The 25,158-nt window shown below is 41.1% G+C and overlaps 1 protein-coding gene across 2 annotated transcripts in view; it reads left to right on the top strand.

Annotated features, from left to right (window-relative positions):
• The first annotated feature begins 1,890 nt into the window (after positions 1-1,890).
• mxi1 (max interactor 1, dimerization protein) overlaps positions 1,891-25,158 on the top strand; it is a 29,760-nt gene continuing 6,492 nt past the window's right edge. The window contains exons 1-3 of one of the 2 annotated variants that reach the window (XM_022665450.2): positions 1,891-2,227; positions 4,743-4,845; positions 8,291-8,320. In XM_022665450.2, coding sequence (XP_022521171.1) covers positions 1,999-2,227; positions 4,743-4,845; positions 8,291-8,320 — 362 coding nt within the window. In that variant the 5' untranslated portion in view covers positions 1,891-1,998. Of the gene's footprint in view, positions 2,228-4,081; positions 4,611-4,742; positions 4,846-8,290; positions 8,321-25,158 lie in introns of those variants that run through there. The other variant, XM_022665451.2, reaches the window with a different exon arrangement.

A 25,158-nucleotide genomic window follows, 5' to 3' on the forward strand; every position in this document is an offset into this window, starting at 1 on the left:
AACAGGTATTAAAGCTCAGATCAGCGTCAGGATCGCCTTCATACAGAAATATACAGACACTCCAGCCTGAGCCGCGTTCTTTATAAAGACTCAGTTATTAATTCATATCTTTACTCGCATTGGATTTGTGTTTCTCTATGAATAAAAACAAATCCATCCCCGAAACGACTCACACTGATACGCTTATGCAGCTCCAGGAGACAAATTATACCTGTTTTTACACAAGTTAGAATAGAACAGGTCTATGTTCAAAACAAAACATGTTCATGATGCACATAAAGGTTCTTTATGCACAATCTGATAGGAACATTAAATTAAACTTTGTCTCTATTTTCAGTTTGAGCTGGGAGACTCTTATAGAAGCTAACGCTAAAAATTAAAATGGTGCTAACTGCATGACTTTAGCACACACTCACTTCAAACTGTGTGTAGATGTTCAGTAGTTGTGATGTTCAGAGCCTAAAGCTACGTAAGTGAGAGTGGTGTGATCATATGTAACCGTTCTATAGATGCAATAATAGTTGTTACAACATTTTTGAGGTGTGTAGCAATCACTTATATACTACGGGTGGCCACCACATCCACCACTGAGCTTAACCTAAACACCAAAACTTCAAAGATTAGATTTTATGATCAGTAAATATATTTAAAGCGTGATTACTTTAAATCTAATGGAATGGCCAAACAGTTTAGATAGTGGTAATTTGCCCATATTCGAGATATAAAAATATTTATATATCTTTTTTATATTGAAGTTAAAGTAATTAGTTTTTTGCTCTCAGTTTTATATTTTTGTGGTTAACTTTACTCAAATAGGAGCACTTTAAACTGACACTAGCTAGTGCTCTTTAATTCCAGGGTTAGAATTAACATTAATATTTTTCCCTAAATTCTAATTTAAACTCTAATCTGTTGTGTATAACGCAGGGGACAACTAACCTGCAGTAAATACTGAGAGTATAACATAAAACTTTATAGAAAAAAATGATTCAGTTTACTGAATTGATTCTTTTAAACTGTTCTGAACCAAAGAATCAAATGCTGATTCAACGACTCACTCCTCATTTTCCTCATAAACTTTGAAAATTTGAAAAAATAGAAACAAATTATAGGTTAAATGAGCATAAACATAAGCATACATATTCTCAGCTTTATTTTTTATTTCCAGCTTAAACTGTGATAATATCTATGTATATAAGGATGTAATAACAAATATTATATTTTAGTGGTTTTAGCATAAACTAGGTTTTAAACAAAACATTTGCGTGGATATAAACATTTAATGTATTAGTAATGAATTATTATTGTATTATTAATGTATTATAATGTATAATGTATTATATATGTTTCTAAAATAAATTTAATTAGCAGTTTTTAGCTTTATTGGATGTTAAAGATTAGCATACTCGTTTCATGGTGTTTAAGTCAGCATTAAATGTTAAACATCAGCATATCTGCTTCTAATAATCATATATCTATACTATGAAAAATGTCTATGATGATAAATATTAAACAGTAAAAATCATTACACATACATTACACAAATCCATATGTTTAAACTGTTAAATTGCTACTTTTATTGTTGATAAATATTATATTATTATATTGTTATTTCGCTATAACTGTTAAACTTGGTCTTGAACATTATAATACATGCTACAAATAGTGGATTGAAAAAAATAAAATGTATATTAATGCAATGTGTATCTCTCTTTAACTAACTATCCTAACTGAATTATTCTATAAATATCGGGTTTACACGCGTGAATCAGATTCAATTTTAAATGATTCACTAAAAAGAATCAGTCAGTGTTTTGAATGGAAGCGCTGAACGGGGCGGGCAGTAGGACCCTGCGGATCTCCAGCCCTCAGAACAACAACACCCCCCTCCTCTCTCATCCAGAGGAGCTGCGGGATCAGTGCGGGATCAGAACCACTGAGACTCTACAGCTCCGCGCATCCCGCACCGCCCCGCACAGACCCGCAGCTCCAGCAGACATGGTGAGAAGTGAGCGGCAGCGGCGGGAGGGGAAAGCTGAGGACCCGGCGGTCCTGGACTCGGACGCGGCGGAGGAGCAGCGCGGGCTGTCCGGGTCCGGCTGCCGGTTTGATTCGGTGTTCGGCTCCGGGGACTCGGAGATGGAGCAGATAGACACTTTCCTGAAGAACGTGCAGGTCCTGCTGGAGGCGGCGAGCTACATCGAGAGCGCGGAGCGGCGGGACGGAAGTAAGTGCGGAGCTCCGTGGCTGCGGGGGGAGGAGGAGACCGGGGGTGGGGGGAGCGGAGCCGGGGAGCCCCGGCTCAGTCTCACCCGCCTCAGACAACAAAGGAGCCCCGAGTTCATCCAGCCGGAGCTCAGCTCCACAACTTTCCCTCACAGCTCATCACCTCAGTCCAGCACAGATAACATATATAACTATATATAAATAAATATATAACCAGCTTATCTATTAGCTCAGCTTAAACACAAGTGCACCAGCAGCATGGTGATGATGGTGATAATAATAGTGATGATGTATCTGATAGTGGGGGTTAATCTTCCTATAGAGCAGCTTTAACCGAGGCTATCTACCGGCCCCCCCCGCGCGCTGTCCCGCTCCTCCAGGCCGCCCTCCTCCCTCTCCGCTGCCCCAGTTTATAAATCTGCCCCGCCGCGCTGCCGGAGGAAAGCTCCTTTACAAGTCTGGTCCTTTGTGCTCATTTCACCACTAACACCACTGACACCCCTCAGCCCCACTGGGAGGGAGACGGGCAGGTGTTCAGTGACTGGGAGGACTGGTGCAGTATCACACTCACAGCACAGGACCAGTACAGATAGTTAAGACATAACCTGGATATGAAGTTCTACTGAGAATTTCTCAGAATGCTCTAAATGTTTATATTTACACTAAAACTATTTAACAAACAGGGGTAAAGTTTCATAGTACTTCATAATAACAATAATAACCTACACTCTACGTGCTATATCAGTGTATATATAAATATATTTATTATTATGTTTATTAAAAATAAATAAAAGGTAGTTTAAAGTGTTGAGTAAGGTATGAGTTATCTCTGATTGTAATAATGTTCACTTCCTTCCCTGAAAGCTAAATCTCGTTTAACGCGCTTCGGTAAAACAATAACCTCACATTTTCACAATTTCCCATCACAATAAGATTAATAAATAAAGTTACTTTAAAACTCATTGTTTAATCTCGGTTGTAAAATCTTAAATCGATCAAACAGCAAAAGTTTTAAAACGCTTCAGGATCCTCCAACTTTTCCGTATTTGTTTCCCTGTGTTGGGGAGGGCGCACTCACATGGTTTCCACATGGACACCGTCCGCGCTTCTGATTGGTCTCCCCTGTTGGTGTTGGCACCGCTTGCCGGGCTCTCCTCCAATCACACGCTAGGATTGCCCTGACGTCACGTGTTGCTGGGCCTGGCTTTAAGCGTGGCCGTTAAATCCTCCCCGCCCACAACAGCCTGCGGAATAAAGGGCTTTTATTGAAGTAGAAACTCCATATTTACTTATTTTTTATTAGACATTATGAACTGGTTTCATTATTTCTCTAATTTTACATCGATTTTGCAGGTATTAGCGCTTATTATACTACTTTTACATGCTTTATACTCGTAAATACTTTATATTTCTTTTGTTATTTGACAAAGAATTTTACTGTACTTTTATTCTTTTAGTCATGTTTATGTTGGTAGGGTTTTTTTGCTTATCAAAGATACTATACAAATAAATATTATTATCATGTGTATTATTATACGCTAATAATAATAATGTAACAATTTAATGTTATAATTATTAGATGATAATATAATTAAGTAGAAATGTAAAAATATAAATCATACAGTTAAACATGCACTAATCACTTCCTTGTGCTTACAACGATTGTTTTAAAATATTTTAATGAGTAATGAATTTATGAATTAAAGTCAAACAAATGCAAAACATAAGGCTGCTATTAACATTGTTTATTTAGCATTTTCATCAAAAATGCTAAAAAACAAAACAAAACAAAACAAAAAAACACATTTCTAAAAAAGTACTTTGTCAGTTCTCGGGATCCGTGAGTAAATACAAACTCCATCTCCCGTGAGGCATTGCGACGTTGCTGCTTGCTGCGCATGCGCACTTCCACCTCCTTCTCCTCTCAGCTGGGTAAACAAACTGGGGGAGGAGAGCAGACTCAGACCCTTTCCAGGCTGCTGCTGCGCTTTCGGGGCATTTTTATACTCTTTATATTCATTTTATACAACTTTTTAGTCCTAAAGTACCTTTGATATTTTACTATTTAAACGGCATTCGCTGTTTTTAAAGCTGTGTTTTAAAGCTAACCTAGCTACAGAGTTTTAAACGTTTAAAGGGAAGGAGGAAAAACAGCATTTTCAGGTCGACGTTCGTTTGTCAGAACCAGCAAAAAACTATAATATAAAAATACAAATAAATAAATAAACTGGTGGATATTAATAATATCCTTTCGCTTTAATCAATCAGACGGTATAAAAGCAATAGCTGTGGTTTAGATATCGGAAATCCAGTAGCTATGACCGCGGTGCTGAATATCCAGAGGTTACTGGAAGCTGCTGAGTATTTAGAGAGGAGAGAAAGAGGTATGCTGTATTTAGTGCTGTAAAACAATAGCCTGAACTGGTGGTGAAATGTCGTGTTAGTGGAGTGATACGTGGTTTTAGCTTAGCTCTGTTCTGATGGTGACTCCCATTCTCCTGTGTGTTTGGTGGCAGAGTGTGAGCACGGATATGCCTCGACGTTTCCGTCTATTCAGAGCTCGACCTACCAGAGACAAAGGAAATTCCGAAATAAAAAGTACAGCAGCACTCACAACAGGTAAGCAGACCTTACACAACACCTCATATCACTATGACAGCACAACTACGTGGCTTAATATCGAGCTCGGTGTCGCGTTACGTTTCCTAGTTTCTGTATTTCAGTACAGCAGCAGTCTGTAACTGAGCGAACCCATCAGCTCCCTGCATAACCTGCAGTTTATAGACTTATAGATCATGATTGGGGAATATCGAGGCTTATTCGAAGCTTTAAACGTGTAAATGTTGGTCAGTTCAGCTGCTGTGTGTGTGTGTGTGTGTGTTTTAATGGTGGTGGTGGAGGAAGAGGGGGGTGTTCAGCTCTCATCAGCTGATTGTCAAACGGCTCTGCTGCAGCATGGCGCTTAGGGACCGGGTCAAAACTCCCAAACTTACGTTTAACGAAAAATCACTATTGAGTGGATTTTATTTTGTTTAAATCGCCTTTAATCATTGTAAACCATAGTTAACTACCTACTGCATGGAAGATTTTAAATGACCCTAAACATATGTTTTAATTTATTTAAAGTAGAAACGCTTGTTTGTTGTACATGTACGAGTTTTTCCACCGTCCCCAACTGCGTTTTATTTACAGCGAGCCTTGTTTTCCAGCTGCCAAGGTGAATAGATGAACGTGTCGTGCTGAAATATGACTCTTCCTGTTTAGAAAAGGTTTAAAGGGGGTTTTCTCTAAATGCACATTTGTCTTGTGTTATTTGTGGTGATGCAGAATGTGTGCATTGTGAAAGTGGGAAATTGTGAACATTGTGTGCATGCAGCTGAAAAGATGCATTAGTACAGAGAGTACAGATCCTTTATATGCGTCTACAGTATTGGATTTAATGAGTGTGTGTGTGCAGACAGGGTTTCCTGAGTGTCAGACATCTTGATGAGTGATTTTAGGTCTGTGCAGGCCGAGCACCCAGACGTTTGCTATTTCTCTCTCTCTCTCTCTCTCTCTCTCTCTCTCTCTCTCTGGGTGTAAAAGAGAGCAGAAGGGAAGGAATGCAGGGATGCAGAGTGATCAGAGTGATATCTGATCTGAGAGAATACCTGTCTGAGTGTTCTGTATGAGCGAGGGGGGTGGGGGTGTAGATGGAGGGGGAAGGGGGGGGTTAGTGGAGGCTTTAGCTGGATCTTCCATTCAGCCCTTCCTTCCACAAAAGAGCTATAACCTGCCCAGGTAAACACAGCGATCATAACAGTGATAACATTTACAGCCGTCCCTCTGGAACAATCAGACATTTAGGCCTATTATTCCTGCCTGCGTGTGGCGTTCTCATCTTCCTTTTTTTTAACTCGGCCTTTTGCAGTTGTACGTGCAAACCTCCCTTACTATATGCCTGTGTATCAAAACACTCCGGTTTAACATGACGTAATTATTGCTCTGTAAATAATTAATAATTTAGTGATTTAGTAGAGTCACTCCTGGGTCCTACATGCTTTTCCTTGATACTGTACATCCAGTCCTTGATATCGTACATTCAGTCCCCTGATATCTGCATCACAGTGTGCTTTTCTGAGTATATTATGAGTGTTTCTACAACATTAAACATCTTTCTGTGGGTTGAACAATATAGCAGGTTTCATGCCTGTTAACACCAACAATCACTCTATAAACTATTTGTTAAAAAGGAGCTTATTGGATGTAGATTGCTTTATTTTTCTACAACCTGTTTTCTTGATAGTTGAGCATTCAAATGCTGCTGCAGTTTAAAGCCTGTTTAATATGTATGTAATATATATTTAATATTAATTACGAGGGGTGGTTAACTATTCACTAGCTTCTTCAAATTTAAATTTTCTTGGTCCACCTTAAATTAAGCAGCAGCCTCAGGTTAAAATGCATTAAATCTACATGCAATTAAGATTTTAACGAATAAAAAAAACATTTGTGGGTTTATTTAGCGGCTTGTGCTAACGGTTTTTGTTGGTGATTCTCATAGTTCTCCGTTTGAAGTTTTCCTCTGAAAAATCTGAGTTTGAAGGATCATGTAGCTCCAACACTTCCCCTTAACCCCTCCCTCCCTCCTAACAATAACCAGAACACCTCCTTCCCCTAGACCTGCACATACTAAACAGAGGGGTAGTGATCAGTGGTAGAACCATGGGGAGAAATGGGACCGGGGCATTTTTGGTAAAAAAAAGAATTCTGCACACCACTAGTTTTACACTAGGGTAACCAGAACATCCTACAACACAGTGTAGGATCAGTTTCACATCAGAACCACTCTAAACAAGTGTTCACATTTTCACCACTGAATTATAGTGAAATTTAGTAAATCCCCCGTGAGAATTTCACACTGTTATTTAGTTTTTTGTCATATCAAACCGATTCAGCTGCAGGGAGACACAACACAAGGCATATAAAGCAAAGTGATCACATGACCTGCAGAGAGAGAGAGAAAGAGGGAGAGAGAGAGAAAGAGGGAGAGAGAGAGAGAAAGAGGGAGAGAGAGAGAGAAAGAGGGAGAGAGAGAGAAAGAGGGAGAGAGAAAGAAAGAGACAGAGAGTGAGAGAGAGAGAGAACGAGAGACTGCTCCTCTTCACTGTGTTTCCACACAAAGAGGCTGATTCACTTTACATTATTAACAACACACTGGTTCCTGCTCCAAGAGAGAGGGAGAGATGGAGAGAGGGAGAGGGAGAGGGAGAGGGAGAGAGAGAGCTCTATATATACTGAGGTTTGCATGTTCACTCTCCATCTCGATGTCTCACAGCACATTTATAGGGTCCAGATTTTGTCCATTGTTTAGTTTTCCTGTCGTTCGTGCTCTCCATGCCGTCCTCACAGCGCTCCCCGTCTCTCTGTGATGGTCAGACAAAGCCTGCTGATAACTGCTGTAGTGGATGGAGATGGAGATGAGGGAGGAGATGGAGATGAGGGTGGGGGTTGTGGAGATGTAGAGATGAATTAATAAATCTGTGCCGTGTTTTATCCGCTATAGAGCCTGAGTGTGGCCTCTGAATGAGCCCAGTGTACACAATCTAGTGTTTTCTCGTCCGTGTATTAAACGTACTGGTGATTTCTCAGCTCTGAAACACCTGATGCAGGAATTTCTCCAGCACTAAGGCTGGAGCATTAGCATTAGCATTAGCGGCTAACCACTCCAGCAGTGCTAGCTGCGGGTAGCAGCAGGCTAGAGGATGATTTTACTCACCTCTGAACGAGCTGAAAGAGTTAGCGCTTAGCACTTAGCAGCTAGTGCTAATACTGCTCCAGTCTCGTTGCTAGAGAACTGAACTGAAACTCCTGTATAACTCTGTACTTCAGTGGAGTGACTTTATTGCTCCTTAATACCTGACTGATAGAATTCATACATAAGGAGCACTGAATTATTAGGAGCTCTGATGATTTTTTGGTAAAATTAAAGGATTTTTAAGTGCACCTTATAATGCAAAAAATATAGTATATTGTATTATATTGGTGGTGGTGTTTTAATGTTCTGTCTCTCTGTTTTCTGCAGGTCCACACACAACGAGCTGGAGAAGAATCGGTGAGTCCAGACTTTAAATGCTTATGTTAATCGATCACACGCAGCAAACAGCGGTTAACGCTGAATTAAAACCAGCTACCTGCAGATAACCTGCTGGATTCACCTGAATCTAATGGGGGGTTTCAGGGTCAGTGTTTCTGCCAGGACCACAGATTTAGCAGAAACATTTCAGAAGGCTCTTCTTCATCCACATATTTAAACACAGTGTCCACATACACCCCCAAACCCCCGCCCCCCCCCCCCCCCCCCCCCCCCCCCAAAATCAGGACTCCACCTGCAGGAGCTCCAGCCTCCGCAGCAGCAGCAGCAGCAGGTCTCTGAAAGTGAAACTAAGAAGTGACCCAGTTCTGCTGGTGATCTGACCTCCTGCTCTCTCAGCAACTCCGGCCGAGTCTTACGTAACTCCACTCGGGTTCTTTTACGACCCGGAGAACACTCACCTGCTCACCTGCGGCCTGAAATCAGACGCTACGCTCAGACTCACCTGTACAGAGAGAGAGCACTACGTAATCCAGCCTCTATTAAACCTGTTTACACTGAGAGCGTTTACACTAAACAAATCGCTTCAGTTTCCAAACTGCATTATCTCATCCTCCCTGTTCTGTGTTCCTGATAAAAAAAACAACATGTGAAGTTTAATGACTTATTATTCATAAAATATGTGTTTAATTGTGAATTGAATATAATTAGTTTATTTTAATTATGCCTTTTAACACTGGAGGCCTGTATGTAAGCAATCAATAAGTTCAATATTGGTTTATTACAGATTCTGAGTAATTAGATTTTATTTATTTAATTGTAGGTACAAAATATTTAAAGCATACTAAATCATTTGGGGGTACAGAGCAAAACTAATACTGAATAATAATTAATAGTTATTACTACTAAATAATCAAAAGATCCTGAAGGATTAGCAGATACAGAGTAATGATTATGCTTATTAAAAAATAGACACTGAATTACTAGAAGGAATTGTATAAAAACGGTAGATACTGAAAATGTAGTATGTGTTGAATAATTAATAGATATGAAATATGTAGGTAATGAATATACTTTACTATACTAATACTATAATACTAGTTATTTACATTCTTTACTCTACATTATTTAGCTTAATGAAAAGAATTGTAGATGAATTAACACTTGGAATAATTACTGAATACTGAGTAATTGGTACATACTGAATAATTATTAGATACTGAATAATTAACAGTTAATAGGTGACTATGCTTAAACTAATAAGACTAAGTTGATATGAACTAAAATGACTGCTTATTTATTTTTACAATTTAGTAAATGATTGGCTGAAATGTACTGAATTATAGGTGTAAAAACAAAAAAATGAATTACATGTATAGAGTAGAATCTGTAAATTCTGTCTGAACCTTTCTTCGTGTTTCTAAATCAGACAACAGATAATTAACATTATTAAAGATTAGTGAGTCTCATAGCTCCAGTACACACTCCAGTGTGTGCGTGTGTGTGTGTGTAGAAGGGTATGTAAATGTGCTGTAGAGTTCCTTAGGTCTGGAAGGCTGTAATAGAGCAGGAGCAGTGTGTTCTGATGGGTTCGAGTCTGAACAGTGTGGTTCTGGTGGAGGGGGTGGGGTGCAGTTCTCTGTACAGACTCTTGTCTCGTCCACAAACCCTTATCTGATTTGGGACAGGCCACCGGCTGGGTGGAGGGGGTCTTCTGTGCGCTCACACACACACACATACACACACACACTCATATACTAGTACCCGTGCATGTATTACTGTAGCCTAGATGCCGTACACTCCCCATTTTCCTAGGAGACCATGAAAGGCTTTCTAGATCAGGTAGAAGCATCCAGGTGGGTCTTTATTACCTAAAGACCAACAGATAAAGTCTAAGAATCATTTAGAGGTAGAAATTAATGCTAGTCTGGGACTACACAGCATGTATGGAGATTTTACCTAAAAACAGAATGCAGCCTATGACTAGACTTAATCCCTGATTGAGAATCCAAACCCCAGAGTGCTGATCTATTACAGCTTTGGCTCCACGTCTACGCGCAGGGCACACGCAGGTTTAATGCAGAAGTATTAAATAGCGTGTAGAGATGATAGGAACCGAAATGTGATGTGTAGATAATCGGACCGAGTCAGAACTTCTCCAAAACATCAGGCAGGTCCTGCAGGATATGCAATAAGTGCTTCAAGTGAAGGAGGAGCAGGGTTACGGTGCTCCAGGTCGTCAGTGTAGAGCATAATGTTTAACATCTCCAGGTTCCTGCGTGAGCGTTTACCTGTGTGCTATAGGGGTGTGTTAGAGGAACATTCTAGTAAACATAGACTCCTGTCTCTGTGTACTGTCAGTCTCTCTCTCTCTCTGTCTGTCTTGCTCTCTGTTTTCTTCCACCCAAATCGAAAGTCACTTAAATAGTAAGCCTTTCATGTGTCACTGGGTGTGTGTGTGTGTGTGTGTGTGTGTGCTCGGGCGACTGGTTTAGTGAGATAGCAGTGAGACGTTGTTGTGTGTCAGTAAGACAGGCTGGCGCTGTTCGTTTAGACGCACTGATCTCTCTCACCAGCGCCGCTCAGACAGGAAGTTAAACAACCTGTTGAACACTTCCTCCCACGCATCCCCATACTACTCTCACCTTTTCCTTTAAGTCTCGAATCGGACCACACGAAAAGTTGACCAAAAGTTTTTATATAAACACGAGTCAGTCCGAGTCCAGTCTGAGGATTGCAGTTATTAATGTAATTGTCATGGTTTCTGCTGCACCTTCATTTTTTTAATGTAATTATGTAATTGCATAACAAATGAACTACACCTCTAGTTACATCATGGAATGCATTTACATTCAGTTTGCATTTGAGAGCTTTGAGGCACCGCCTTAAACGTTGGTGGAGCGAAGGTACAAATGTACAGGCCGTCCTTTGTTTCCTGCGTACGCCCCTGAAACTTTCCGCCTGGTCATAATAATAAAATATCCCTAATTAAAATGGGCTCTTTATCTACTAACAAAAGGTAACTATTCTTCCACCAGTTTTTACCATGAAAAAAGGAGTAAAGAACTAAAGATGCACCAAAATCTATTCTAATCATGAATTTGGCTACTTTAGCAGTGCTGTTCCAGGCATAAATGTCAGTGTCATTTGTCTCTTGTTACACTACTTCAACTAAACACAGAAAGTGTTTTATTTTTGCCAGATTAAGATCATAGTAAAATATCACTACTTGTACTTACAAACACAAACAAGTTCTTTTTATGGTTATAGACCAAGAAAGAAGCTACTAAAAAATTGTTCGACCAATGTGAAGAACACTCAACCAGTCAAAGAGCTAAAACCCTTGAAGAAATCCTTGTGGTCTTGAGTTGTTGTGTAGTTGTTATTTTTGCTAAATCAATTCTAGACCTTAATTTGCACCTGGTCATTCCCAGTAGAACTTAAACTCCAGGTGTAATTTACATTTCCTGTTCCACACAGTGAAGGGCTTTTTCGTTAGGACTGAGCAGAGGTGTATTTGACTACTGAATGTAAATGTGGTTAAAAATTTATCAGGATACAGATACTGATCACATGAAGTGACCTGCTGTAGCGTTACAGTACAGCGTGAAATAGATTTGCATTAAACAGGTTAGAGTTGGGTTTGAGGCGTCACCTGTGATGTTGATAGTGTGGTAGAAATGTACAGGTTATTAATTTCTGCCTCAAACGAAGCCGAGGAGCTTCATTATCACTTTCCTCCAGATTCAAATCGTAGTAAAATATCTCCACTGCTGCTTAAAAACACAGACAGCGATATCCAGAACCCACAGTCAGGCGAAGAGCTGAAGAACCGCGGAAAAGAGACCTTTGAGGTCTTGATGCGTTCTATTTATTTTTTTAACATACCGATTTCATTGCTTCCTCAAAGAAAACCTGTTTACATCCCTGTAACTTTCCACTAGATTCATATCCCAATATATATCTTCAGTTTTTAATGAAAGCAAATGAACTTCTGAAATGAAGGTTCTGTGCTGCTTTAGAACCGTCTACCAAAAAGCTTTCCATAAGGGTGAAGATGAAGATGTCTACAGTACGAATTTAGACACGGTATTTCCCATCCAAACCGGATACCCAGAACCAACAAGGACAGTTGTGCTCTCTCAGGGCTCCAGCTGCTGATGGCAAAGCAGCATGATCCAGGAATCAAACCTGCTACTCAGATAATTTAGACAACGATGTGCCAGCATAGTAACATAGTTATTACTAAAGCCCTTAAATGTATTAAAAAATATATATTATTTAATTTTATCGCAAATCTTTACAGAAATCCAGTCTGTTCATTACCAAGTTCAACAAATATGAGGCCTAAATTTAAAGCCAGGTTTTGTATTGTCAGTTTCTGGTAATTTGCTGTGTCATAACAGCGTTTGAAGTGGAAAGACGACACAGCACAAGAAACCACTTGAAGAGGAAGCGGCAACCACACGGCGCTTCCACAACACAATCAGCCGACGCAAAACTCGCAAACCTGCGGCTTCTGGGCGTCCAATCAGTCAGCTGACGCACCCAATGCCCAGGAAGCAGCAGTCTGAGTGAGGAAACGTGATGTGAGGAGAGGTTGTGTCAGCAGTGGCACTGAGAGAGGAGCTCAAACGCAATTTACTGATACACCAACCCTCAAGTACTGCCTTTTTATTATAAATTTTTATAAAATCAGCAGTAATCTTTAATTCTTAATTTTGATCTGTAGTGCCTAGGCAGGTTGTTTATAGAAAACCAGTATCAACAGCTCAATGGAAATTACAAAATACCACCACTCACACACAATAACAACACATTCCTATATGTAAACACAGTATCACAAATCTTCCATAATACATACACAGTTGTCAGTTATTACAAATTTGGTTTGTTTTCATTTTTGATGAAGAACCTTTGTGTTGGGGTTCTGTTGTCTATAGGCTTTAAATACAGGGGTCAGGGTGTTGAATGATCCCAATGTATTGAATGAAGCACCATCAACCACAGTTCAGTTCTGGGAGGCTTCATACCACTCTAGCCCATACCTGGTAGATGGTCCTGGTGTCAGTAATGTAGATTCATGTTTATTTGATCCTTGATTCATTAGAACACCCAGAGAAACTCAGGTGGGACTGAGCTGGGATTGGTCCAGAAGTTCAGTAAAACACTGACTGATTAACAATCACTGTATCGTCTATTCTGTAGAAGACTTACCATACCGTACCATACCGGCTCCTGCCAGGTGTGTAGTGTCTACCAGGGCATGTCTCTTGTATGTGTGTTTGTGCGTATGTGTGCATACATGTGTTTGCATAAATGTTTGTGTGTGTGTGTGCGCTTGTGCGTGTGTGTATGTATATGTTTGTGTATGTTTTGGAGGGGGGTGCAGCCCTGACAAAGGAACTCATCTGAAGGCGCCAGGAAGAAGATGAAAGGCCTAAAACCACATTCCGGTCTCTCACACGCCACGACTCACACACACGCACACAGATAAAACACACACGTGCACTCAGCCAGCCGTTTGATCATCTTCACCTCACACACACTCTGTCTCTTCTGTCTGATCACCGCTGTGATGTGATGAACTCGAGCTTTCAGAACTGAGAGTTTATATGATTGTAGGTAACGAGAAGCGAAACCCACGTCTCTGCTCAGATCTGTGTGGATAATGTGTGAGACCTGTTCTGTAAACATGATAAATGAGCAGGAGAGTATAAAATAACTACGCTTTCTTTAGTGAAGGTCTTCCTCAGATAAATAAAAAAAAAAAGTCAGTATATCAGGCTGTGATCAAAATCACACCACATCAGTGTCCAAGCTTAGATTATGGTGCTGCATATTGTCTAAACCCTTTTATTTAGTATAGCTATTTATTAGGAGAAATTCAGAGGCAGAAAAAGAACCAATCAGAATCCCCATTTCATCCGACAGGCCAACAGACTGTCCTACCTGGTGGTAAAGCTAGGGAAAACTGAGTCGAACTCAAAAAGAGAACTAATCAAAATGTTTATTTCAGTTCAGTTTGGGACAACAGGAGTCAAACTAAGAGGACTAATAATTCAGAATCCCCTTTTTTGTCAGGAATTGGGACAGTAAATTGTAAATATTGTCAAAATTAGTGGACAACAGACTGTAAAAATCTTACATCAGAATCTCCAGTTTAGTTGGGTACAGTACTCTTCAGTAAACCTCTGAGGAATATCCACCAAACGTTCAGAGCCACTCTCATTTTCTTACTTTGCCTTCATTCCTCTTAGCTCCGTTTTTGCTCTCATGGTTGGAAAACCCCGTGTGTGTGATGGTACAGGGATGTGTCATCTGTCTTGCTGTGGTCTGACGTGGCGACGGACAGGTTTTATCTTGTTTATTCATCAGTCGTTGCCCATGTTTTGATCTCCATGACTGTAGCATGTTAAACAGTGATCGCACTTAAAATCCATCAACATGATCATAAAAATGGTTTCTTATTGTACATAAAAATATTTTAAATCTATCTATATCTGCTGAAGCTTCTGACCATTGACTTCCCTTAGAAGTGTTTTGGGTAAACAGTCTTGGGTTATTGACTGTACTGTACAGAGACAGTGTTCTCTGAAGATCGGAAGGAGAATTTCTTTAAGAAAACACTTGTTCAAATGGTTTTAGAATGGAGTCATTCTCAGAAGGATCAGCCCTCATTGCTTCCAGTGCTTCCTGTATAACCTTCACAGGTAGTGTACACACTCCAGGAACTGGCTTTCAATGACTGCAGACATTTATAGATGTGTAATTACAGTACATAAACATGAACAGGTGTTGAAGTGACAGTATGTCCTCTCCTGTAGTGTGTATACAGTTATGCACTGAGAGGAACCTTCATTTATGTACATTCTTGACAAAATGGTCATTGAGTGTAAGTTCTTCAGTTCATTAGAGGAAAACCTAACCTTCAGCTTTCTTCACCTTTAGTAGAGCTTTTGTTTTTTGGAGACTCCGTTTCTGTCTTTGTAAATATCTGTAGTTCATCCTCAGAAGCTTTTCCTCTTTATATACGTTCAGGTTCTCCAAAATACAGGTCTGGTACACTGTTCTGAAAGCATTAACAGCTCCTCAGTAGGAGCAGTACCTGGTCATTTCTGATGACTGTTGTCTTTCACCAGTGGAAGGATTGAGACAAGATGGTCTCCTCCTTTCTGTTTAGTGCTGTTTATTGAGTCATGTTGAAGTCTGGAGTTCTGGAGGTCTGTTCTTCAGCAGTTTGATTTATTTGTGTTGTTTAATCAGCTCCACACCAGTTCTGACCAACAGCATCGAGTCATCACCTACTTCAACTCTTTTACCCAAAAACATTCACTGATGTTGAGGTCTGGACTCTAGACATTTCAGACCCACATCCCTGATTTTTCACATTAGTAAGATTGACCATCTCAAACACCTGTGGATGTTTTCAGGGCATAATCAGGTAAAGAGTGGAGCTCAGATTTCCTCTCCTTTTCTTAAAGATCAGTGATGTTGAGGTCTGGACTGCTGTTGAGGCCGGTGTTCTGAGATTTGATTTGTCTGTTCTCTTTTCTCAGTAGGATCTTCTTGATCAGAGAAGTCTTCTGTCAGTGAGAGGATGGAACATCTCACATACATGTGGATGTTTTCAGAGCTGAAGTGAGAATGGAGCTTGGGTTTTCTCTCTTCTGTTTCTTCCAAAGACGAAAGCTTTCATTGCTGTTTATCTGAATGGGGAGAAATCTCTCCTGAAAAGTGGAAAATGGATTGGTTGTTTTTGACTGGGGATTATTATAGGTTTGTGCAGTTATGCATGAATATTTGTTTGCTTGTTTGTTTGTTTGTTTGTTGTTGTGTTTGGGCAGCCAGGCAGAAGAAACAGCATCAGCAGGAGCGTTCCTTTCGTGAAATGGGTTTAATGTGCCTGCGGCCGAACTGGGTCCGTTTGTTCTTTCTTCTGTGTGTGTGTGTGTGATGCCTCTTAAGCTTTTCTTGGCCAGGAAAAGCAGCTTAGAACTTGATCTTTGATCCAGCTAGTGCACACACACACACACACACACACACATATTTGCACGTGCTCATGCATGCTAGCTACAAAAGCGTTTCTTTACCCACTGGCGAGAGCGAATGGTCCAAAACGAGGGCCAAAGAAGGCGTCCCTCCAGTCCTTTAATAGCACTGAGAACACTGGCAAGTTGGAGGTCAGCGGTACTTTACGCTGAGTTATCTTTATCGTAACTCTACTATCTGAACCAGTAAAGATGCAGAAGTCTTGAAAAGGTCTAGAGCAGGTGAAGAGTTGCTGGAACTGAATGGCGTCCTGCAGCAATCCAATCTACAGTACTCCAGAGCTGAAGGCCTCGCCTATTGATCCACACCCATCCTGCATTGTGCCGCACGCCATGGCCTTTGATCTCATTATGGGAGTGTGTGTGTGTGTGTGATGGGATTATGGTGTCCATCAGCAAAGGCTTGTCTTGAAAGAGAGAATAGAAGGCAGGATGCTAACATCTGGACAGGGCGTGTCTTTCTTCTTTGCTGCTGTGGATCAGGTATCAGGTTTCACCAGGTATCTTCTCAGCGTTTACTGACGCAAAGTTTCACTAGGGATGTGTGATATGGAGAAGAATTGCAATGTGCGATAACACTTGGATTTTCAAATAGTGAAACGTTTAGGTAGGAAGTAGTTAGGAGTGTTTGTGTGTTTACTGTGGACCTATACCTCACTCTACCTTACCATAGAATACTATAAGCTTCAAACTGAGGACTTTTTGGTGATCAGTCTTCTGGTTCAGCCTCAGTTAAATCTGTTTTGCAACTGCAAAAGACTAGAGTAACTGCAGCATTAGACTGTTGCACCACCTGGGTGGAGCCTCATAGTCTGTCTTTCTGACAGATTGCAGTTCCACACTGGAGCACAGAGGGCAGTATAGCCACTGCTGTTAGTTGATTGATTAATACTTTAATCATCTACTGTATATAAATACGCATCAGTTGCAGGTCTAGAGGCTGTTCTGTATGCGAGTCCTCTGTTCTACTGTAATCTGCATTACTGTGTTATTACATATTTGTGTATATTTGTGTGTGTGTGTTTGTGTATCTGCTGTACAATCCCCCTGCTGTTTAGTCCACTCTAATCCAGAAGATCACGCGTCCCAGGGGTCAGAACATCTCCCAAACCTGACCCCTGAGAGGCCGGGGCCTTTCCAAACTCTCCCCCCATCTACAGAGGCTTTACGTGATCACACACACACACACACACTCTGAGGGCATGTGAGTGGGGTGTGCTGGTCTGGGCAGATTAGAGCTCAGCATGTGAATTAATCCATGTGTTACTGATGGGCCTCTATGGGCTGCACTCCACCACAGCTGTTACTGTGTATACGAGTGTGTGTACGAGTGTGTGTACGAGTGTGTGTACGAGTGTGTGTACGAGTGTGTGTACGAGTGTGTGTATGAGTGTGTGTATTATGTCTGATTTTGCAACAGGAGTTTTAATATTTGAGCTTTAATAGGCAGATAATTTGGGGAGTATTATGGGATGTGGTCGTGTGCATCAGGCTCTGTATCCGTCATTAGTGAACAGTGATCCAGCAGTCGGCTGTTTAAGGGAAAATTCACCAGTGTTTCAGTATTTCTGTATAATTCTGAGTGGTGATCACACAGTTACAGTGGTTTATATGTGAAATACTTCAGTCTAGAGAAATTTAGTAATAGTGGTGAGTGGAGCCAGTCATCATTGGTGCAAATAAAACACAAATATCGCACACCAATTCTATTAAATGTCAAAGAGAGCACTTAACTGGAGATTGAGTCAAACTTACATTAAACACCAGTAGATTTTAAACTGGGTTCACTTCTGAATTGACTTGGACTTGGTCCAGCAGACTTGTTGCTTGAGTGAGTGTGAAGAACATGTGTTTGGTGTGAGTCAGGATCGTTAACGTTGGTGAATGAAAAACGCCTGTGGTGTAGCCCCGCCCACTCATGTTAAATGCTATAAGGAGTGTTTTCAGCCTGGATTGATGTTAAAATCAGGCCGTTTCAGGATGATCTTTAACTTTAATATAAAAAAGATCTCTAACTGATAAACATGAGCAGATTTATGACTATGTTATGGCAATGTCATGATAATGTGATGATGTGATGCATGCAGAGACTGGTGCCTCGTTATGAACCAGATTTACCAGATAAAAAAGAGAGAGAATAGAACAGAGAGTGAGAGATCTTAATATATATAATACTGTTTTTAAAAAAACATTTTCTTCTTTTATTAATTATCAGTGTGTGCTAACTCTCTTACACATTATTTATTAGAAATTATTACTGTAGAGACGTTACTCTTACTGGAGAAACTGGGTATCCGGGGTGAATTCTGGTCCTTCAGGATGCGCTGTGAACTCAGGAGAGGCAGATCTGGCTTTGCTTGTAAATTTGAGAACTTGACGGAAACAAAAGAAAATTGAACTGTTTTTGTTGAAAGGGAGGAAATTGGTCATGTGATTTTTCTACTATCTCTGTTTTTATGTGTTTATTCAGGGCATTATTGATCACCTCAGAATCAGCTCCAGAAACCAAAGCCTGATCTCTCTCTCTCTCTGTCTCTCTCTCTCTCTTGCGTGCACACTCTGTAATCTATGCATTAACATGATCATGTGATCAGAGCTCTCGCGTGAGGAAGCTGAGGGAAATGAACACAGATACGGGGGGGGGGGGGGGGGCTGGGGGGGTTCGCTGCAGGACGAGGGGCAGCCCTGTGCATATTACATTTACACACTCCTGAATACGTGATCTTTACCACGACTGCCTCGCCTGCACGAGTGACACGCTTACACACTGATGATGAAGAGTATAGAGACAGAGAGAGAGACAGACAGACAGAAGAGGGGGACGACTCTGTACCGCTGTGATGAAATATCATGTAATATACTGAAAGCTCATTAGCCAGTAGCAGTAATAAGACATGATTACAGATTACACTTTATCAATAATTGATTTTCTTTATTTATATAAACCCTTTTGATTCATCAGAACACCCACAGATCCTCCTTTGGTCTTCTGTAGCTGTGATTGGTCAGGATGCTCACATGCGTTCTGATTGGTTAGAGCGCTTGCTTTTTTTTGTTCCAGGCTTCATAAATGTTGCAGAAGAATAATTTCTAATTAAGGGATGCTGATTAAAGGGCCGTATCACAGAACTGGATTTCTCGTATGCATTGCCATTAGAATAGGACTCTGTTCTGGAGCATTTGGAATCTTTTGGCACAGTGCTCATGTCTAATGCCAGGTTTTGATTATAAGCGTATAAAGCTCAGAATGGAGCTGTGGAGCAGTAGAACTGTGTTCTCTGGAATGATGATGGTTCTTCATCCAGTACTTTATTATGAGATTCGTTTGATATCATCGCGCATCCTGATCTCACTCATGCTAATGCTCTTGTGTTGAATGCTATCAAATCTAAAATCCAGCAAAAAGTCTTCCCTGGACAGTAGAGGAAGTTACTCAGACAAAAACAGTATACACTCTTTTTTTTTTTTTTTTAATACCCTGAATGAAATGAATGGTATTGAAAGGTGTCCGTGTCCTACAGCCTCTAAACCTCATAGTTGATTAGTGAGAGCTAGGCTAATGATGCTAATTAATGATGGAGGTTTAGGAATTAAGTTTGACAGCCTTGATTGGAACAGAACGTCTGTATTACATGGAGTAACTGAGTTAAATACAAATACTGTTTAAAACATTTTTATTTACATTAACAGTGTGTGCTGACTCTCTCGCACATTATTTAATAGAACAGAATAGTTACTGAAATGCAGATCTGGCTCCGCCTCTGGTTGTAAATTTGAGAACATGGCGGCTGTTTTTGTTTCATTTTTGTATTGAACAGAAGGTAATGTGGCAACTGTTTTTGTTGAAAGGGAGGAAACTGGTCATGTGATTTTTCTACTATCTCAGTTTTTATGTGTTTATCCAGGGCATTATTGATCACCTCAGAATCAGCTCCAGAACTAAAGCCTGCCTACTGATTAGCACTGTGCTGCACTCTGTGCTCAAAATGCACTTTTTTATGATGTTGTTTTGTTTCTTTGTACTAAACAGCACAGTTTGTGGGACGTGTAATGATTAATAAATGTATTTAGCATGATGCTAATTGATGTACATGAGCTTGTAATGTGCAGAGTGCAGCACTGAAGAACACTGGATAACAGATGAGAGATGCGTGTCGTTTTCTGTATTATATTTGGGTACAGAGGGATGATTATGTGTATGTTTTAGCTCGTCGCTGACGTATCGCTTTAATGTTTCTGTTCTGCCCTCAGAGCAGCCGTTTCATACGAGCAGCCGCAGAAACAGCTGGTAGGAAATGATGGCTTTACATCACGAGCGGCTTTCTTCCTCTGTTCTCAGAGTCGTGGCTCTCTGCACGTTTATTTGTGTGTTGCGTGTGTTGCATGCGTGTGTTTGTGTGTGTTGCGTGTGTGTGTGTTGCGTGTGTGCGAGCTTTACTGTAGATCCGCTGCTTCCCCTCTCGTGAGGACGCATAGCAACAGTGAGTTTCCTCCATGGGCTTCCCTATGTGCTGCTGTATAAGTAGGTCAGGGGAGGAGGACGTGTATGAAGTGCATATATTTCATACCGTTACTTCAAAACCTCATAACCCTCTTTCTGCTTTTATTGCTGTTTAAACACAACAGCTGCAGATTACATGGTGCAAGGGTTTTACCAACGTGAATGAACCAGAAAGTACCATTTGAGCTGTGAACTGAAAAGAAAACAAACAATATATATATATATACAGCTCTGGAAAAGAAATAAGAGAGCGCTTAAAAATGATGAATTTCTTTGATTTTACCAAATTGAAAACCTCTGGAATAAAATCAAGAGGAAGATGAATGGTCACAAGCCATCAAACCAAACTGAACTGCTTGAATTTTTGCACCAGGAGTAAAGCAGCGTAAAGTTATCCAAAAGCAGTGTGTAAGACTGGTGGAGGAGAACATGATGCCAAGATGCATAAAAAAACTGTGATTAAAAACCAGGGTTATTCCACCAAATATTGATTTCTGAACTTAAATCCCCCAAACTGAGAATAAGTGGAAACGAGTGGATCATTTAAACCAGTGTTTTTAGCTCTATAGGTTTTTATCTTTCTCTCAGACTCTTCTTCACCTCTCCACACCACCATCTCACCCCTTGCTCTCAATCTCCTCTCCTTCATTCATTATTCACCTGCTGGCAGAACAGGATGTGGGGCGAGGGAGGAAGACTTCAGTTAATCGACTGGATTTTCTGATAATCTGTTAAACTTCCAACACATATAGAACAACACACACATCCCTCTGTTCACACAGTGCAGAAACACACTGCAGATGTGCAGGATGATCTCAGAGATGTTCTGAAGCTGCTGATTCTCTCCTCCTGACTGACCGAGTCTCTCCGCTGCAGCTGACTGATCTCTTCAGGTCGAGGCTGAGCTTCCTGAGTCGATAAGGAATCAAAGTCTGCTTCAGCTGTTCTTCAGAAATATCTCAGGAAGTGTGGATCATGTCCTGTAGCTTGTTTATTACATTTTCTAATGTAAAGTTTTTCATTTTATGTTCTTTCATTTTTATCCTTGCATAATAAATAGGACCATATCGTCATTTAGATTTACCTGAAGCCGTCAGGCTGTCGCATCCACCTGTCTGCTCAATTAGCATAACCCCTCCCCCTTTTTTCTTTGAACAGTAAAAATAGTCTGGTTTAGCCTGTGGGAACCTTCAAAAGAACAAAAGAATACAGGCCTGCGGAACTGCGTGAGTGTGTGTGAGTGTGTGTAAGGAGGGATATGTTAAGACATGTATCTCTCAGAACTGTGTCCAGACATGTATGTCCATATATGTGTGTGTGTGTGTGTGTGTGTGGAGTCATGTGACCGCATTTACGTTGTTTTCCCCAGAGTATGAGTATGTTGAGTCATTTCAAGGATGTGTGAAGGTGCACTACTGTACTTTTATAGGAAGGGCTTTTGTGTGTGTGTGTGTGTGGGGGGGGGGGGGTTGAGTGTGTGTGTGGGACAGGTCTGAACTTGTCTGGGGTGTGTGTGTGTGTGTCAGTATGTTCTGTTCTGACATGTTCAGGTCTGACCCGGTCCTGTACTCAGTGTCCTCTCTGGAGAACAGGGCTCAACCTTCACACAGCGCCTCACTAACACTAATCAGGACCACTTCAACCACCTCATCCTCCTCCCCAACCACCTCATCCTCCTCCCCAACCACCTCATCCCCTCCCCAACCACCTCATCCTCCTCCCCAACCACCTCATCCTCCTCCCCAACCACCTCATCCTCCTCCCCAACCACCTCATCCTCCTTATCAACCACAACCTCCTCCTGTATTAAAAAATGAGTTTATCTTGCTTTTGCTGGAGGCAGGGCCTTCTACTAGATTCTGAAGTGTTATGATTATTTAATTGTATGTAGCCACGAGAACATTAGTGATAACAGGACGCTGGAGCTCCATCATTCCAGAGAACACCGTTCTGTTGCTCCACAGCTCAGAGCCAGGGGGGGTTTATACCTCTCCAGCCCACTTCAGGCATCAGGAACTCTCCCGACAGATTCATGTTTATCTTATGCAAAGAGCTCTGAACTCCGCTTAGGTAAAAAAAAAAGACCTGCTAAATTTAACCAGATTTCAGTAAAACAGCGTCAGTCTGCTGGAGGTGCTGCTGCAGTGTTGGTGTTGGTGTTTGTGTTTTAGATGTTCAGGTGAATCAGGCTGATAAACGGAGCGTTTCTACAGAGATCTGGATTCTGGGAACTGGCTCTGATGTAAGAGCAGAGCTGCTAATGCTGTTAATTAGTGAGCAGAAGAGAATAAAGCAGTTTTAAATGGAATTCAGCTCAACAGAGAGGAGAAAAAGGGCTTTTCTGAAAAGAACAGAGAGAACATCGCAGCCCGTAACACGCCTCTCTGCTGCACAGAACGTTTGACAGAACGTGCTGCACAGTGCGTGAGTGTGTGGATTTACAGGAACGGCGGCCGCGTGTTGTGTAATCGAGCTGCAGATGGAGCGTCATTCACGCAGTTCCAGTAGAGGAGTGGAGGAGCTATTCTCAGACACACACTCGTACTGTTCCACCCACACACTCCACACACACACACCCGTCACGCAGATACTCCACACACACACTCGCTCGCAGAACAACAGCAGGGATTTGTGAAAGGAAAAGTCCAGTCGTCTCGAAACTCGTTTTCAATAGAGAACAATAGACAGCCAGCTGAAGCTGGAGTGTGTGTAGAGTTCACACTGAGCTTTAAAAATAAAACCAGACTGTTAAAACTTGTAGGTCTCCTAACTGGACTTCTGCCCAGATTTATTGCAGCCATTTCCCTCTGTCTAAAACACCCACCGTCAGAAAGTGATGCCCCCAGCAGGCTGGGAGGGTGAAGATCCCCTGCATCTTTTTTTAAAGCCTCAAGACGCTTGCAGGAGAACACTAACCAATACAATGCTTTTTTTATTTTAAACAGTTATTACACAATACTGTGATATTTTGTTGATTATTTATTACAATAACACTAAAGTGTTTTTACTTGTTCAGCCGTGCAAGATAATTTGTCTACATCAACTAGCACAGCTCAAATGGAAACCTAATCTTTTACAACAGATACTGAAATTTTAGATTGTTCAAAAAGTTTCCGATACTTAAGTTTTTGATTTAACTGCTTTAGATGTAGTTACTGTCATTTGCACTCGCCATAGTCAGACGCCCATCAGCCTGAGCTAGGCCTACATGGCTGACCTCTAACTTGTTAACCTTTCTGTGTGAAATCTGTTTGTGCATCATATTTATTCACGTCTGTAAGTCCCACTGAAGCAGATCTGTAGATCGGATCAGACGACCTCTCAGTTCAGATACATCATTTTTGGGTTGTTTTCTGTTCTCAGCTCAGCTTGTCTGCACAGGAAGTAAAACCCAAAGTTGTACCACACAAAATACAGAGCCCTGACCATGAGATTGTGGTGTTCAATACTTTCAGTTGTGCTGTAAAGAAGCGCTGGTGTGTTCTCGTGCTGTACTCGTCATCATGCTAATGCTAACGTTAGCTCATAGGTCAAATCAGTTTAAGTCACTTTAGTTCAAGACTGGTTCTTCTGGAAAATACCGTTCTATCATCATCATCATCCTTCAGCTTTCAGTTCAGCTCAAACCAAAACTGAAGGTATTCTGCTGGATTACAGTATGCTAATTTTAGCATCAGTAGCTTCTGATTCTGTTTAAGAACTTCAGGGGGTTTTCTGGATCATATCCTGCTAATATTAACTTTAGCTTTCAATTCAGTTCAGTTATAACCAAACATCTGCAGTCAGTTCCTTTGGATTATGTCATGCTAATGTTAGCAACCTTAGCTTTCAGTTCAGTTGATTTCAGAACTGCAGTACTGTGTGTGTGTGTGTGTTCAGGGTTAAATGTGTAATGCCACTGTCTGCGTAGGGCTGTCCTGGTATCTGTGCCACGTTTGTTACACTTGCTCTCTGATAACACACATCTGCTGCTTCTGGCGAGACAGAGTAGGTGTGTGTGTGTGTGTGTGTGTGTGTAGAATGGGAGACAGTAGAGACACTTGCTGATAAGAGAGAAGAAAACAGACAGAAATGACCTGATAAGAGGTCTACACACAGTCATCTGTCTCACCGCTCACGTGCTTACACACACACACACACACACACACACACACACACACACACACACACACACACACACACACACAGTCATGCTGGGCCTTCTTCCAGTGTTCATTGTTCATTTGAGCATAACAGTGCCTGCATACCAGTCTGTGCCCACTGTGTGTGTGTGTTTGTTTGTGTGTGTGTGTGTGTGTGTGTGTGTG

The sequence above is a fragment of the Astyanax mexicanus genome, chromosome 23 (assembly GCF_023375975.1).
Source record: "Astyanax mexicanus isolate ESR-SI-001 chromosome 23, AstMex3_surface, whole genome shotgun sequence".
NCBI lineage: Eukaryota > Metazoa > Chordata > Actinopteri > Characiformes > Acestrorhamphidae > Astyanax > Astyanax mexicanus.